The 17,541-nt window shown below is 45.0% G+C and overlaps 1 protein-coding gene and 1 long non-coding RNA gene across 9 annotated transcripts in view; one reads left to right on the forward strand and one right to left on the reverse strand.

Annotated features, from left to right (window-relative positions):
• Positions 1-11,848, reverse strand: part of TTBK2 (tau tubulin kinase 2) — a 163,891-nt gene extending 152,043 nt beyond the window's left edge. For 2 of the 8 annotated variants that reach the window (XM_051822032.2, XM_051822031.2), the window contains exon 1: positions 11,699-11,848. In XM_051822032.2, the coding sequence (XP_051677992.1) occupies positions 11,699-11,764 (66 nt within the window). In that variant the 5' untranslated portion in view covers positions 11,765-11,848. Of the gene's footprint in view, positions 1-11,276; positions 11,414-11,698 lie in introns of those variants that run through there. The other 6 variants (XM_008269118.4, XM_008269122.4, XM_070054078.1 and 3 more) reach the window with 6 other exon arrangements.
• Positions 11,849-12,063: 215 nt separating this feature from the next.
• Positions 12,064-16,970, forward strand: LOC127483696 (uncharacterized). The gene is made up of 2 exons (XR_007910197.2): positions 12,064-13,958; positions 15,063-16,970. It is a non-coding gene; the product is annotated as an uncharacterized lncRNA (long non-coding RNA).
• The last annotated feature ends 571 nt before the right edge of the window (positions 16,971-17,541 follow it).

Raw genomic sequence — 17,541 nt, forward strand, 5'->3', positions numbered from 1 at the left:
CCTCTTCCAGGCCAGCTCTCTGCTGTGGCCAGGGAGTGCAGTGGAGGATGGCCCAGGTGCTTGGGCCCTGCACCCCATGGGAGACCAGGAAAAGCACCTGGCTCCTGGCTCCTGCCATCGGATCAGCGCGGTGCGCCGGCCGCAGCGCGCTGGCCGCGGTGGCCATTGGAGGGTGAACCAACGGCAAAGGAAGACCTTTCTCTCTGTCTCTCTCTCTCACTGTCCACTCTGCCTGTCAAAAAAAAAAAATTAAAAAAAAATATCTTTTCAACTTACAAAGATATTCAGTTCAAATTATAGCTTAATTACTTGCACATTTAATGAATCACCTATAAGCTGCTAGATCCTAGTTACACAGACACTGTAACTACTGGAACATTTTTTCTTGTAACCATATACAGCCTCACTACTGGTAACACCTAGTCCTAGCTTCTTTTTTTTTTTTTTTTTTTTTTAATTTGAGAGGTAGAGTTACAGTGAGAGGGAGAGGCAGAGAGAAAGGTCTTCCATCTGTTGGTTCACTGCGCCAATCCGAAGCCAGGAGCCAGGAGCTTCTTTCCAGTCTCCCTTGCGGGTGCAGGGGCCCAAGAACCTGGGCCATCTTGTACTGCTTTCCCAGGCCACAGCAGAGAGCTGGATTGGAACAGGAGCAGCCAGGACACGAACCGGCGCCCATATGGGATGGCAGCACCGCAGGCAGAGGATTAACCCACTGCACCATGGCACCGGGCCCATCCTTGCTTCTGATGGTTCAGAGAGTGTGAAATATAACAAAGGAACTCTATCAATACTCAAGCAACTGAAGCCTGGAAAAACCCAAAGTAGAAACCCACAATGAAGGAAGAAGTGGACTCTTCAGGACAAACCTTTTCACAACAGCCTGGTATTCTGAAAGGATGTGTCTAAGCTGTTTTAGGATTTGTGTGTAAAAACTTAGTTTTATTAATTTTTTAATATAAAAACATTTAAATTATTTAACTACTTCTACCTGTAATATATCCACTAAACTCTAAATTTGATAGAGTATGTAGAACAAACTGTATGTAGAACAAACAAAAGAAACTTCTTCCCTGAGCCCATCTCTTGACTGTTGGGTTTATCTATTTTTTAAAAGATTTATTTATTTTACTTGAAAGTCAGAGTTAGAGAGAGGGAGAGAGAGAGAGAGAGATCTTCCAACCTGTTGGTTCACTTCCCAGTTGGCCACAACGGCTGGAACTGCATGGATCCGAAGCCAGGAGCCAGGAGCTAGGAGCTTCCTCCGGGTCTCCCACACTGGTGCAGGGGCCCAAGGACTTGGGCCATGTTTCCCAGGCCATAGCAGAGAGTTGGATAGGAAGTGGAGCAGCCAGGACTTGAACTGGTGCCCATATGGGATGCTGGCATTGCAGGAGGCAGCTTTACCCACTATGCCACAGCGCTGGCCCCTGGGTCTATCTATTATATGTACATGTCTGCATTTTTCCCTTCATAATGCTTGGAACACTTTTAATTCCTGTTCCACAAATGTCTTCTACTATATTGTAAGTTCAAAAAGTGAGGAGCTTATATATGTTTTGTTCACTGATGAATCTGACCTCTAACACAGTAACATGGTAGATACTTAACAAGTATTTAATGAATGAACAGATGTGACTACTGCAGTAGTTCAAAGGTTCAGAAAAGCTGAGTTAAGGTGGAAGAAGTGTAAACAGAAAAAAAGAGGGTTTGTACAAGTAGAACTAGAAGAAACCAGGAGATATAAAAAATTTGATATTTTTGAGCTTGGGTGTCTGATTAAGTGGTGATACTTTCATTTATGGAATTAAGGAAGTTAAAAAGTGGGCTGTATTTGTCTTGGGTAGTTGAATTTTTTAAGTACTAAGGAAGTCCAGCAGAAATGAAGTCCTGATCTAGTTTCCCATCTGCCACATAATGTTTTGCTTATTATATTTTATTTATTTTCTTTATTTGAAAGGCAGAGAGAGAAACACAGAGAGATCTCCCACCCCTAGTTCATTCCTCAAATGCCCTTGATAGCCAGTGCTGGGCTAGACCAAAGTCAGAAGCCAGGAACTCAATCTTAGTATCCCACATTGGTGGCAGAGATCCAACTACTTGAGCCATCACCTTCTGCCTCTCATGGTGCACATCAACAGGAATCTAGAATCGGAAGTGGAGCCAGGACTCAAACCCAGACATTCCGATATGGGATATGGGATATGGCCATTGCAAGTAGCATCTTTTTTAAAGAATTATTTATTTGAAAGTTAGAGGGGTGGGGGGGAGACACAGAGATCATCCATCTGCTAATGCACTCCCCAGATGGCCACAATGGCCACAATGCCAGCCTACAAGTGGCATCTTAACCTCTGTGCCAAACACCTGCCCCACTTACCATGTAATTTTACCCCTAGATTATTTAATTTCATTTGAAAGGCAAAGTGACAGAGAGAGAGAGAGATCAATCTTCCATCTGTCAGTTCGTTCCCCAAAGGCCTGCAATAGCAAGGGCCAGGCCATGCCAAAGCCAGGATTCTAGAATTCAATCCAGATCTCCCATTTAAGTGGCAGGGCCCCAAGTCCATAAGCCATCACTGCTTCCTCTTAGGGTGTCATTAGCAGGAGGCTGAATGAGAAGCAGGAGGGAGATCCAGGACTCAAACCAGGCACTCTGATTCAGGATGCAGGCAACCCAAGTGGTGTCTTAACTACTGTGCCACATACCTGCCCCCTCCAGATGATTTCTTAAAATCAAATTTCATTTTTTTTCTCTTTGTTCATTCAGTTTTTCCTATTTTTCTACCCTTCAGCTCTATCTTATTGAGAATCATTTTTTTAAGATTTATTTATTTATTTGAAAGTCAGAGTTAGAGAGAGAGAGGGGGAGAATGATCTTCCATCTGCTGGTTTACTTCCCAAATGGATGCAATGGCTCGGGCTGGGCCCAATGGAAGACAGGAGCCAAGAATGTCTTTCAAGTGTCTCCCATGTGGATGCAGGGGCCCAAGGACTTGGATCATCTTCCACTACCTTCTCAGGTGCATTTTCAGAGAACTGGATTGGAAGCAGAGCAGCCAGATCTCAAATTGGCACCCATATGGGATGCTGGCGTCGCAGGCAGCAGCTTCACACTCTACACCACAACACCAGACCTTAGATTCATTATTGTTTAATGTCTAAATTAGAAAACTTGCTTTATGTCTGTTTTTACCAAAATGTTCTTGTAATATTTTATACTGTCTTATTTCTCTGTGTAGTTTCAAAATAATTGCCTTTCTAAAAATGAGGTTATGGGGCCGGTGCTGTGGCGCAGCAGGTTAAAGCCCTGGCCTGCAGCACTGGCATCCCATATGGGCACGGGTTTGAGTCCCAGCTGCTCCATTTCCGATCCAGCTCTCTGCTATGGCCTGAGAAAGCAGTGGAAGATGGCCCAAGGACTCGGGCCCCTGCACCCACATGGGAGACCCAGAGAAAGGTCCTGGCTCCTGGCTTAGGATCAGCTCAGCTTTGGCCATTGTGGCCAATTGGGGAGTGAACCAGCAGATGGAAGACCCCTCTCTCCCTCTGGCTCTACCTATCTCTGTAATTCTGCCTTTCAAATAAATAAAATTTAACAACAAAAAAAAATGAGGGTATAGGTCTGGCACTGTGGCATAGTAGGTTAAGCCTCTGTCTGCAGTGCTGTTGTTGCCATTTGGAGAGTGAACCAGTTAATAGAAGACCTCTCTCTGTCTCTCCTTCTCTCTCTCTGCAACTCTGCCTCTCAAATAAATAAATCTTTTTTTTAAAAAAAGTTTTATTCTATCCAAATGAAAGTTGTTAATAAAATATTTTTTTTGATACCTTAGAAACTGAGGCACTTCATAGATGGAGTAAAAATACAGAGGACTTTAAACTCCATCAGAAATACACAATACATATCAAAAATTTTTTAATGTTAGGGGTGGGCATTTCAGAGCAGTACGTTAAGCTGCCACTCATGTCAGAGTCCAGGCTACTCTTCCTCTGATCCAGCTTCCTATTAATGCATCCTGGAATGCAGCAGATGATGGCTCAAGTCCTTAGGCTCCTGTCATTTGTGAAAGAGACTTAGATGAAAAAAAAAAAAACAAAAAACAAAAAAAAAAAAAAAAAACACCTTGCGGCGCCGGCACACCGGGTTCTAGACCCGGTTGGGGCGCCGGATTCTGTCCCGGTTGCCCCTCTTCCAGGCCAGCTCTCTGCTATGGCCAGGGAGTGCAGTGGAGGATGGCCCAGGTGCTTGGGCCCTGCACCCCATGGGAGACCAGGAAAAGCACCTGGATCCTGGCTCCTGCCATCGGATCGGCGCGGTGCGCCGGCTGCAGCGGCGGCCATTGGAGGGTGAACCAACGGCAAAGGAAGACCTTTCTCTCTGTCTCTCTCTCTCTCACTGTCCACTCTGCCTGTCAAAAAAAAAAAAAAAAAAAAAAAGAGACTTAGATGGAGTTATACACTCCTGCCTCTAGAATGGCCCAGCCTTAGCTTTTGTAGGCATCTGGAAAGTGAAATGGTGGGTAGAAGTTCTCTCACTCTCGCTCTCTCTTACTCTTTCAAGTACAAGAAAATAAATAGGCATTTTTTAAAAAGCTATATGTGGCCGGCACCATGACTCACTAGGCTAATCCTCCGCCTGTGGCGCCGGTACTCCGGGTTCTAGTCCTGGTTGGGGCACCAGTTCTGTCCGGGTTGCTCCTCTTCTAGTCCAGCTCTCTGCTGTGGTCTGGGAAGGCAGTGGAGGATGGCCCAAGTGCTTGGGCCCTGCACCCACATGGGAGACCAGGAGGAAGCACCTGGCTCCTGGCTTCTGATCAGCACAGCGTGCCGGCCGTAGTGGTCATTTGGGGGGTGAACCAATGGAAGGAAGACCTTTCTCTCTATCTCTCTCTCTTACTGTCTAACTCTGCCTGTTTAAAAAAAAAAAAAAAAGCTATATGTCAGATAAATATAGTAGTTAGATTATACATGTAGAATAAGAAAAGAGAAACAATGTTACCTCACTTTTTAAGGTAATTACTTTGAAACTCTGAACAAGAGGTAAAAAAATATTAATAACAACAGTATTTTGGTAAAAACAGACATAATGGCAAACAAGTTTTTAATTCAAACATTAAAAAACAATGACTATTAATGTCAATAAAGATATAAATTCTCTGGGGCCGGCGCTGTGGTGCAGCAGGTTAATGCCCTGGCCTGAAACGCTGGCATCGCACATGGGCACCGGTTCAAGACCCGGCTGCTCCACTTCTGATCCAACTCTCTGCTGTGGCCTGGGAAAGCAGTAGAAGATGGCCCAAGTCCTTGGGCCCCTGCACCCACGTGGGAGACCCAGAAGAAGCTTCTGGCTCCGAATCGGTGCAGCTCCGGCCATTGCGGCCAACTGGGGAATGATCCAGCAGATGCAAGACCTCTCTTTCTGCCTCTCCTCTCTCTGTGTAACTCTAACTTTCAAGTAAATGAATAATTAAAAAAAAAAAAAAGATATAAATTCTCTGTTAAATAATGTTTTTTTTATTTTTATTTATTTATTTTTGACAGGCAGAGTGGACAGTGAGAGAGAGAGACAGAGAGAAAGGTCTTCCCTTGCCGTTGGTTCACCCTCCAATGGCCACCGCGGCCGGCGCGCTGCGGCCGGCGCACTGCGCTGATCCGAAGGCAGGAGCCAGGTGCTTATCCTGGTCTCCCATGGGGTGCAGGGCCCAAGAAGCGCACCCCCAGGCCACAGCAGAGAGCTGGCCTGGAAGAGGAGCAACCGGGACAGAATCTGGCGCCCCGACCAGGACTAGAACCTGGAGTACTGGCGCCGCAAGGTGGAGGATTAGCCTATTGAGCTGCAGCACCGGCCAAATAATGATTCTTAAAACAGGGTAAATCTTCATAATTTGCCAAAGGAAGCCAATAAGCTACTCTCTACCCCGATTCTTCAGAAAACACTACTATACCCCAGATTCTTTTCAAAGAACAGTTCATATTTTACCCTGTAAAGCATTCCCCTGATTGAAATGAAAATAAATCCCTATAATACAACAATAAGCAACTATAACGTCTCAAAAGTACCAGAGAGCTTATATCCAAAGTTTAAAAAACAAATCATAGGAAGAAAACTAAGATGTTCACAAAAATTTTCTTAGTATACTACATTAACTATCAAAAGTGTATAAAATAATAACTACAAAGAGAACAATCATGTTTAAAGTCATATAACATAAATTAAAATACAGCAAGAAGTCCATTTAAACATCATGTGTTTAAGGGCAAGCATTAGGCTGAGTGGTTAAGATGCCAGCATCCCAAATCAGAGTACCTGAGTTAAATACCTGGTTCTAGCTCCTCACTCCAGCTTCCTACCAATACAGACTCTGCGAGGCAGTGGTAACGGCTCCAATAATTGGGTTTCTGCCATATATATATGAGAGACCAATATTGAGTTTTAAGCTCCTGGCTTCAGCCCAGGCCAGCCTTGGTTGTTGATGGTATTTGGGGACTGAATCAACATAAAGGCACTCTCTATCTGCCTCTCAAATACACGAATACATTTTTTTAAAAACCATCTACTTAGAAGATGAAATTTTCTGAAAAAACAGATATTCACATTATGGATATACTCATACAATTTCAATCTGTATTTTAAATTTATAATCAAGGATCACCAGAATGTAATCAGGACTAAAACTATTTTTGAGTGGTAATATATGTTATACTTATCAAAATTTAGCCCGAAAAAACTCAACTTTCTCATATGAACTTAAAGGTTCTTTTATCAAATATAGAAATACGATATTTAACTTGAAGGCACTGAGTATTTTCAGCACAAAAGATTCTACTCACTGAGGCCTGGAGGAAAAAACTATCACTACCATCACTACTGTTTACAATATGCTGGATAACCCAAAAAAGATAGCAAAGAAGTAAAATAACATAAAATGTGTTTAACTTCAAAAATCTATAAATATTGAAGATATTCCACATTATCAATTAAAAAAAATCAAAGCAAATAAGCAAAAATAGCTCCAGCTATATTTTGAGTGTTTCTCAAGGAACAAAAAAATACACAACTAGAGTAATTTTGAGAAACATGGCCTCAAACTTAAAAAGCTGTTTGCCACGTATCTATAAAAGAAATTCTGGGGATACTGTGGCATAGCAGTTAAGACATCACTCACATCCCATATTGGAAAGCCTGGGTGTGAGTCCCCACTCATTTCCAATTCCAACTTCCTACTAATGTACATCCTTGCATACAGAATTGGTGAGGGAAGGGGGGGAGGGGAATGCTGCCTTTGGTACAGCAGTTTAAGCTGAGTTTTCTAATGGGGGCACCCCATATTAGAGTGCCAGGTTCCAGTCCTGGCTGCTCTGTTTGCGATCCAGCTTCCTGCTAACTATATCTGGGAAAACAGATGATGGACCAAGTACTTGGGCCCATGCCACCACATCAGAGACTTGGCTATGGCCTGGCCCAGCCCTGGTCATTGCAGTCATTTGAGGGGCAAACCAGTGCACAGAAGATATCTCTCTCTCTCTGCCATTCAGATTTTTTAAAAATGTATATCCTGGGAGTACAAGTGATGCTTCAAGTAACTGGGTCCCTGCCACCCACATGGGAGCCCCGGATTGAGCTACAGGCTTCTGCTTTGGCCTTACCCAGCCCCAGCTGTTGCCAAGCATGTAGAGATTGAATCAGTAGTTCATCTGTCTCTCTTTCCCCTTCAAATAAATAAAGCTTTTCTTTAAGCAATGTTTCCTATAGGAGCTATTTTTTAAAAGTGGAAGGCCTAGCAGTTAAGATGCCACTGGAGAAGCCCACATCCTACTCTGGAATACTGGGTTTACAGAATACAGCTTCTGATTCCAGCTTCCTACTGGTGCACACCTTGGGAGACAGCTGGTGATAGGTCAGGAGGTTGCATCCTCATAACCCATAAGGGAGACCCAAAGTGAATTCCCAGTTCCCAGTTTCAGACCTCTGCCTATTAGGGGCATCTGAATGAACCAGAAGATAAGGGATCTCTCTGAGTTTCTCTGTCTCTCCCCACATCTCAAATAATAAACAAATAAAAGTGAAGAAGGAAGGAAACTGTTTTCTACCAGTTTTCAAAGGCTATTTTATTTTGCTAGTCAATCCAGCCTCCCCTAGTTCTACAATGATCATTAAACATCTTCTCTTATTACATATTTTTTGAAAGAGCAAACATTTATTATCTCATAGTTTCTGAAGATTAAGAATCTGAAAGTGTCCTAGTTGGGTGATTCCAACTCAGTGTCTCTCATGAGTTGAAATCAATTTGTTTATATATTAGTTGTAAAGTGTATGAAGCATTGCCTGCCCCATAAAGCTAAATTTAAATTCCATAATAATAGATAACTCAGCTCTGGAGTACTTACTTTGAAAAAACCAACAAAGTTTCACTATCATATTTTAATGTATTTTAGATGTAAAATACCCTTGAACACTGTCTAAAGTAAACAAATTTCACTTCTAACATTTTATTTAATATCTGAAGCATTATATAATTGAGTTCAATTTGCTAAAACAAATGAGTTCTAACTTTATGAAGCTTTCTTGAAGTAACAAAGTTTTTAAAAAGACACAAATATCTGAAGACATACATAATAATAGAAAATTCACTGAATTATCTATCAACTATAGTACAAGTTATATTTTTAGTCAGCCCTCTATTAATGAGCAAATTTGTTTAATTTGATACTATAATGAAATTGATGAAGCTGTAGACTTCGATTTCTTTACATGTCTAAAACTAGAACAGGAAAAAATTTTCCTGATATTACTGAGAGAAAAATATTAGAGAAACTTTCCTCTATAGCCATGTTCCCAAACATCCCTTTTAGTACCTTGATGAAAATGTATCACACAAGAAACACATAAGCTTCTAAATTAAAGATTCATTTCAATATGTTCCCAATTTGAATAGATTACAGTATACCTCAAATACCATCCAAGTATACACAATGAAACTTTTTTTTTCTTTTTAGATTTAAGAACAGCTATTCAGTGGCTGGCGCTGCAGCTCACTAGGCTAATCCTCCGCCTTGCGGCGCCGGCACACCGGGTTCTAGTACCAGTTGGGGCGCCGGATTCTGTCCCAGTTGCCCCTCTTCCAGGCCAGCCCTCTGCTGTGGCCAGGGAGTGCAGTGGAGGATGGCCCAAGTGCTTGGGCCCTGCACCCGCATGGGAGACCAGGAGAAGCACCTGGCTCCTGCCTTCGGATCAGCGCGGTGTGCCGGCCACAGCGCGCTGGCTGCGGCGGCCATTGGAGGGTGAACCAACGGTAAAGGAAGACCTTTCTCTCTGTCTCTCTCTCTCTCTCACTGTCCACTCTGCCTGTCAAAAAAAAAAAAAAAAAAAAAAAAAAAGAACAGCTATTCAGGGGCAGGGCTGTGGTGCAGCAGGTTAAGTTGCTGCCTGCAATGCCAGCATTCCCTATGAGCTCCAGTTCAAGTCCTGCTTTCTCCACTTCTGACCAGCTCCCTGCTAATTCACCTAGGAAAGCAGTGGAGGGGCCGGCGCTATGGCAAAGTGGGTTAACACCCTGGCCTGAAGCGCCGACCCCCGATATGGGCGCTGGTTCGAGTCCCAGCTGCTACACTTCCAGTCCAGCTCTTTGTCTCTGCTATGGCCTGGGAAAGCAATGGAAGATGGCCCAAGTCCTTGGGCCCCTGCACCCACGTGGGAGACCCCAAAGAAGCTCCTGGCTCCTGGCTTCAGATGTGTGCAGCTCCGGCTGTTGTGGCCAACTGGGGAGAGAACCAGCAGATGGAAGATCTCTCTCTCTCTCTGCCTCTCCTCTCTCTGTGTAACTCTGACTTTCAAATAAATAAATCTTAAAAAAAAAATTAAAAAGCAGTGGAAGATGGCACAAGTACTTGAACCCTTGCAATCCACATGGGGGACCTGGATGAAGTTATAGGCTGGTCCAAATGTGGCCCTTTGGGAAGTAAACCAGGGGATGGAAGACCACTCTCTTCCTCTCTCTGTAACACTGCCCTTCAAATAAATAAATACAATTTCAAAAAAATAAATAAATAAAAGCAATTTTCAACATTTGTCATATTACATTGTATTTACCACCATTACTGCTTCTTTAAAAAAAGGGGAGGAGGGGAAGCAACACACAGCACTCACTCTGCTCTATAAATCACTCCCCCTTTTCCCCAACTAAATAAATGCTACTCTATTCCGTTTGTCTGAAAGAAAAACAGCAGAAACATCTTCCTGGTCTACCTGGCAAATCAGTGTGCAGATACCAACGCAACTGTTATGAAGGGCTCAGAATCAACACTGTAAGAAAACAGAGTGGATCCTCGGTGTATATGACCTGGGCCCATTCACAGCCACACCCACACACACACCCAGGCACACACAGAGAATTTCTACTGAATAAGAAAACACCTTTACATCATTAAAAGGTTACAATAAAACTGTTCTCTTTAGTGTTCCTCCAAGAAGGAACAAATTTGTAAAGCTAGGTGAGAGAAGAGTTAATTCCAGTATTGCTGCCACCTATCAACTTTAATTCAAAGCAGAGTACAACTCAATGTCATTTTATCTCCAACGCAACCACGACTGAATCGAAATTAACTTCCCTGTAAGATAAAGTACCCTTGCACAACAACGGCTGATTTACTTCTCTGATTTGACAGTATGAATGTGTGGAGTCTTTTGTCCCTCCCACAGCATCCCACGGTGTCAACATCATCATCTTTGTCGAAGCAAGTGACGAACAAATCCCTCGGCTCATTACTTCAGCACCTAAGTACCAGAAAGTCCCGGGCCTTCCTCCTCATTGCAACACAGCAGACAAGACTCCCCGGTCCTATGCCCCCTTCCATGACAGTCGGGCGGGCTGGGAAAGGCGCACTGCTAATTCCTAAGAACCCTCGGTGCACCCAGGTTCCGGCACCCGGAGAGGAATGAGTCTCAGCGATATGTGGGTCACCCAGAGAGAGAAACAGAATCAAGCTTCATGACCCTCCAAGTTCGGCGAAGACACCCGAAGCCTCGGGGAGGGGGGAGACGCGGCAGGCGCCTTCGGGGAAATGGGGCAGAACCAGAACCGTCTCCGAGCTGGAAAGTGACTGGGTCTGGCAGAAGTCCGGGGCGTGGGCAGCGACCTACGAGCCCCGGGTGCCCTTCTCCTCCTCGCCAGGCGCGGCCACTCCGCTAGGGCTGCGGCCCGAGGAAGGGGGTCAGGATTGGGGGAGGGCGGGGCCGGGGCCACCCGGGGCGCCCTAGGGGTGCGGGGGGTGTGTCCTACCTGGGCCGTGGCGGACGCGGGGATTTCAGGCGGAGGGCTGGGGTCCAGCTCAGGGCCAGGACCGGCAGGGGACAACCCTCGGCAGGCGGGACCGTCGCCGCCTGCCCATCCCCCGCCGCCGACTGCGGCGGGACCTGAGCGCGGCTTCGAGGGCCGGCCGGTGGATTGTCCCCTCAGGTACCGTCCGCGCTTACTGGCGACGGCGGCGGCTGCTGCCGTTACTGCTGCTGCTGGCCGCCCCCAGCCGCTGCTCTTGTACCAGCCCCTGTTCCTCTTGCCGCCGCCGCCGCCGCCTAGTCCCCACCGCTCCCATCGCCGCTGCGGCGACTACTGCAGCGCCCGCTGACCCGACCCGACGTTATGCTCCCCCTTCGCAACCCGGCACAGCCTAGCCCACCTGCCCCGCCAGTGCGCACGCCCACCTCTCCGCCACAGGTGCTGATTGGAGAGTGCGTTCCGAGCCCGCAGCGTCGGTTGGCTGGTCCCATTGCCTATCACGGAGGGGGCGGAGAGTCGGGCAGGGAGCGTCTCCGCCCCCCACCGGAGAATTGCCGCTATCTTCAGGTTTGCCTGAGAGGGCGAGTTACCGGGAAAGGAGCATCACAATGGCAACGCGCATGCGCGCGGGGATTCTGGGCCTCGTAGTTCCAACCCCAGCCGCAACTGCCCGCCTGTCCCGAGGAGAGAGGCAGGGCTTCTGAGATGAATGATGGCCGCAGGAAGGTGTTCTCCCAGCTCAGTGATTAACTTAGAGAGGCGTGCATGTGACGCCACGATTGAGGTGTTGTTTTTTTGTTTTGTTTTGTTTTGTTTTGTTTTGACAGAAAACCGCGGCTGCTTCGTCACGCTATGAATTTACACACCGAGGCGGTTGCGGGGAAGGGCCCGGGATCGTGAGGCCGGGTCACAGGTTAAAGGAGCCATTTGCCTCCTCAGAGCCCGAGCCGCCGGGCTTGCCCGCAACGGCGCCACACGGAGCTCCCGCCGCGGGGGACCAGGGAAAGGCCTAGAGGAGTGAGGAGGAAAAGGGACGGAGACTTCCACCAAGGACGTCAGCCTTTGTGCCGCAGCGGTCTCTCAGCCCACGAAGAACAGAACTGCCTGCCCTGTTTGAAACACGGCCGCCAAGGATTCGGTCGAGAGCCGCGGGGCGGACTGCGTGGGATGCTAAGCGAGAGTGTGCGGGAGTCGCTCAAGATTTTGAAAGAAGAGCGAAGAGGGCGGAGCAGAGGTGCTGCGGGTTCCAGTTGCATTGCGTGTTGGTCGTGCCAGCCTCTCCGGTGAAGGAAAACCTTCCGACCCAGAGCTTCTGCCATCCCATCCTCACCCGCCGCTTTCAGAAGGGAAACCCCAGTTCAACAACTTTCCAGAAGCTCTAAAACTAATTCGCAGCAGACGCAAAACTCAAGTCTCTTAAACCCCTCGTGGGCAGTGCTTTTCCTCATAATACTCGCAGGACTCCCAGCGGTCTACGGTGTACAGAGCGCGTGCAGTGACGTATAAGCTCCATTTTACTTTAACAGTTAAAAGACAGAAACGAACAAGAGGCGTCATTAAAGCTAAATAAGAATATAGAAGGGTTTTTCCTCGCTTGGAAGTCCCCCTCCCTGATGGAGGTCTCTGACTCTGATAAATCTCGCTTTTAAATCTTAATATATATATATATATAAAATCGTATAGAAAGGTTAAATATAAATCCTATGTTCAGTCTCAGAACTGTTCTTACAAGAATCTTCTTCTTGGGGAAATGCCACACCTTCTTGACATTCTTAAAAAAAAAAAAAAAAAAAAAAAAAAAAAAAAAAAAAAACAGCAGGCGGCTGTGCTCTCTGTGGTGTCCAGGTTCTTGGATAAAAAGCAGGACAGAATGTACATTAAAAGCAATTGAAGATGCAGCTCATCTTGTTCTATTCAAACATAAAGAAGTTGCCAAATTTCACTTCCTACTGATTAAAACCACAAGTTGCTTTTTCCATTATAATTCAGAGTATTGTCCAGACATATAATTTGAATAGGAAAAGACTAGAGTCTCTGCAAATACCTTTCTTTAAAATTAAAGCAATTAATGGCTAAGGGTGTCCAGATTCATTGAATATACCTAGCAATGAGTCTCCCTTTTTCTCGGTCTTTTCCATTTACTAATTGTGGGTCTGTCCCCAGAGATACTTTTTCATTTAGGATAAATGGCAAGGTAATATATTATTCAAGAGCTGGTACTAGAATTCAGGAATACCCTTTGAGACAGATCAATCTTTTTAAAAAGAAATAAATAAGGGAGCCAGTCTTGAAAATGATCCCCAGTAATCCCTACCTCCTGGTATTCTCACCTTTATGTTGTCTCTCCCATACTGGATTGGGCTAGCCTGTGTAACTAATAGAAATTACACGGTGTGGATATGAAGGCTACTCCATGGAAGACTTTGTAGCTCGAGCCTTATGCTCTCTTGGATTACTTACTTAGAGGGAAACCGACTGCCATATCATGAGGACACTAAAGCAGCCCCATGAAGAGGTGTCCTGGCAAGGAACAGAGGCCTCACACCAATAATCTGCACCAGCTTGGAAATGGATTTTCCATCCCCAGTCAGGACCACCTACCATCTTGGCCGCCAACTAGTGAGACATTCCAAGCCAGAGATGCCCAGTTAAGCCACTCCCAAACCCATACCCAGAGAAACTGGGGTAAGTGTTTACTGTTGCTTTAAGCACTGCATTGTTGGGATAACTGGATAATTGATTCACTCCCCAAATGCCCACAACAGCCAAGGCCGAATCAGAGCTGGGAACTCAATCTGAGTCTCCCATATGAGTGGCAGGGACCCAACTATCTGATCATTACCTGCTGCTTCCCAGGGTACACATTAACAAGAAGCAGAACTGGGAGCAGAGCCAGGACTTGAACTCAGGCACTCTGGTATGGGATGCTAGTATCCCAAGTATTGTCTTAACTGCTAAGCCAAACACTCACCCCTGCATTCTGAATTTGGCAAAAGTGCATTCACACCAAATATCTGTTGTGTTTTTGAAACCTCATCCTTTATTTTGTAGTGAAATGCATTATTTCTAATCAACTGAGCACAAAATTAGTTAAGAGAACGCTGTTGGTGGGCATGGGCAAGGTAACCAATTTGGGGCATATGAGTTTGTCTTTTAACCTATTGAATATCAATTTACGTTTGATAATGATTAAAGAGGACTATAATAGAGATTGACACTGATTATAACTAGTAAGAAATTGTTTATAGACATAATTCTAAATGTCTTGATCTGCTTCCCATTTATGCCTAACTTTTGTGAAACACAGAATAATCATACCACTAAATGTTAACAGCTTACTTTTTCCAAGTTTTATTAGAATAGTGAGTTCTATACATATTTGTCTTTTAGACCTTTTTGTTGCAGGGTCATCCCTAATATAGCATTGTAGTATAATCACAGTTTTTAAGTGAGAAAGTGATGGGGTGATGTTGTCATTCCTAACATCTGCCTATGACATTGTGTAAAATGTTAAGTGACTGGTTCAGCGATTAGCAACTGCAAACACTAGACAGAAAAGCTTTCTGCTTTTTTCAGACCCTCCTGGTAAGATGACTGCCTGGCTAGAAATGCTAGCAGCGCATCCTAGTGACCATAGAGCGCCACTGCATGATGTATTAAAAAAAGGGTCTCAAATTTTTGTCTTATTGACAAACAGCATGGTCCAGCCATGGCTGTTGTGGCCATTCATTGTGGCCATTTATTTGGGTAATAAACCAATGGCTGGAAACATGTTTTCTCACTCCCCAGATGGCCGCAACGGCCGGAGCTGCACCCATCCGAAGCCAGGAGCCAGGAGCTTCTTCTGGGTCTCTCATGCGGATGCACGGGCCTAAGCACTTGGGCCATCTTCCACTGCTTTCCCAGGCCATAGCAGGATCAGAAGAGGAGCAGATGGAATACAAACTAGCATCCAAATGGGATGCCAGTGCCACAGGTGGGGCTTAGCCCACTACGCCACAGTGCCAGCCTCGCGTACTTTTTTCATGATACACATTTCTCATAAAAGTCCTAATGAAGCCATCTTGCGTGCATAGATTTCAAAAGTTAAGGACCAAAATGAACTATGTTTTAATTCCATTTTCCAGGAAGTTTTTTTTTTTTAAAGGTTTATTTGAAAGACAGAGTGACAGAAAGGGAAGGAGACAGAGATCTTGCATCTATCTGCTGGTTCATTCCCTACATGTCTGCAACAGCCAAGTCTGGACCAGGCTGACGCCAGGAGCCAGGAGCTCCATCCCAGTCTCCCACATATGTGGCATCTGCTGCCTTCTCAGGTGAATTAGCGGGGAACAAGAGCAGAGGAAGAGCACCTGGGACTGGAAACAGCGCACTAATAGCTGATGTTTGAGTTGCAGGCAGCAGCTTAACCTGCTGCTCCACAACACTAGCCCTTCCATGGACTTTTTCAAGTACCCTCACACAACTTTTGAATTTTCTTCAACTCTTACCAGAAACATAGCAAGGGTCACTGTAAAGAAAAGAAGTTGGGGGAGGGGAGAGATCCCCCAGTATAGACTTTAGAAGAGAGAGGAGAGAATAATCCTAGTAAATCTACCTTGAAAGTGGTAATAACAGTACAGAACCAGAAAGATGGGCTTTTTAGGTTCCTGTGCCAGTGCATTTGACACACAGCATTTAAATAGCAGCCCCGCCTATTCTTAGCACTGTATCCCTTGTCTAGTGGTACCTTAAATTTGCTCTAAGTCAGAGGTGCCAGTATATAAGGGACCATCTAGACCCACTTGGGGATTCTTGTTCTATACTTTTGCAGAAAGGTATTATCTTTGTTTTCCTTTTTGCAGTAAACTAACTTTATTTCTCTTGCTCATGTATATTTTCTTTTTTAAAAAAATCTTTTTTAAAAAGATTTTATTTATTTATTTGAAAGTCAGACTTACACAGAGAGAGAAGGAGAGGCAGAGAGAGGTCTTCCATCCGCTGGTTCACTCCCCAAGTGACCGCAACAGCTGGAGCTGTGCCGATCCGAAGCCAGGAGCCAGGAAGTTCTGGGTCTCCCGTGCACAGGGGCCGGAGGGCTTGGGCCATCTTCTATTGCTGTCCCAGGCCATACCAGAGAGCTGGATTGGAAGTAGAGCAGCTGGGACTCGAACCGGCACCCACATGGGATGTCAGCACTGCATCAACAGCACCAGCCCCACTTATGTATATTTTCAAGACATCCATTGTTGGGAAAGTAAAAGCAACAGGAATAATAAAGAGTGTTAAACCTTTAATTTGGGGTGGGTAGTTAGCCTTCTGGAATGCCTGGGTTCCATATCTGGCTTTGCTCCTGAATCCAGCTTCCTGTTAATGCACTCTGGGAGGCAGCAGTGATGGCTTAAGAGGTTGAGTGCCTATCACACATAGGAAGCCTGGACTGAGTTCCTGTAGATGGGGTATATCTCCCTCTCTTCTCTCTCTGCCTCTCAAAGGAACACATCACAGAGAAAGTAATACTTGAATTCACTATTAAATTTTCTTACAACTTTCAATTTGCCTTCATAATATTAATCATTTGTATATTCTTGCTTTTTCATTTCTGCACCAATTATTTAATTTTATGTTAGAATTTGGGGATTCCTTTAAGAAATGGCTATAAATCCTCAATGATTTGTGTCTTCCTTGCTAACAAGTATAATAAAATTTTAAATTCCAGTCAGGCCTATTTTGATGCTCCTCCAATTGTCAGTTTAACCAAGTACCATTTTATATGCAGGATGACAATTGTGTTGGATTTTTCAAATGATAGAGTCCCACTCTGCAGGAATAAATTTATTAGCCCATGTTTAGCACCTAGAGTCATGCACACACAATGAGGAGAAAAGGAAAAGGAAAATGAAAACCAAATATAGGGGTTCCCCTATCTTTATACCAACACACCTAAGTGTTGAACCCTCATGGAACATAAAACTGAGCTTCTAACAATATTAGCTGCCGCTCAAAATAGCTTTAGTCTGTCTCTCTTTTGTCATTCAACCCTGGCCCTATTTACAATCAATGACTTTGATGGATGAAATCCCCAAGGAAGAGCCAAGGAAGCTAGAAGGCAAATGGGCAAGACTGGAACTTGGAGAAATGCCAAGGCAGATGGAGGGACAGGATTAAGGAGAGGCTACTGGATATAGCGATGTGACCTGTGTGCCTGCCTGAGCTTACGTTTGTCAGTTTTCAGTTTTCTCCACCATAAGTATCTCCCCCCGCCCCACTACTCCTTTCTTCCTGTTTT

The sequence above is a fragment of the Oryctolagus cuniculus genome, chromosome 12, assembly GCF_964237555.1.
Source record: "Oryctolagus cuniculus chromosome 12, mOryCun1.1, whole genome shotgun sequence".
NCBI lineage: Eukaryota > Metazoa > Chordata > Mammalia > Lagomorpha > Leporidae > Oryctolagus > Oryctolagus cuniculus.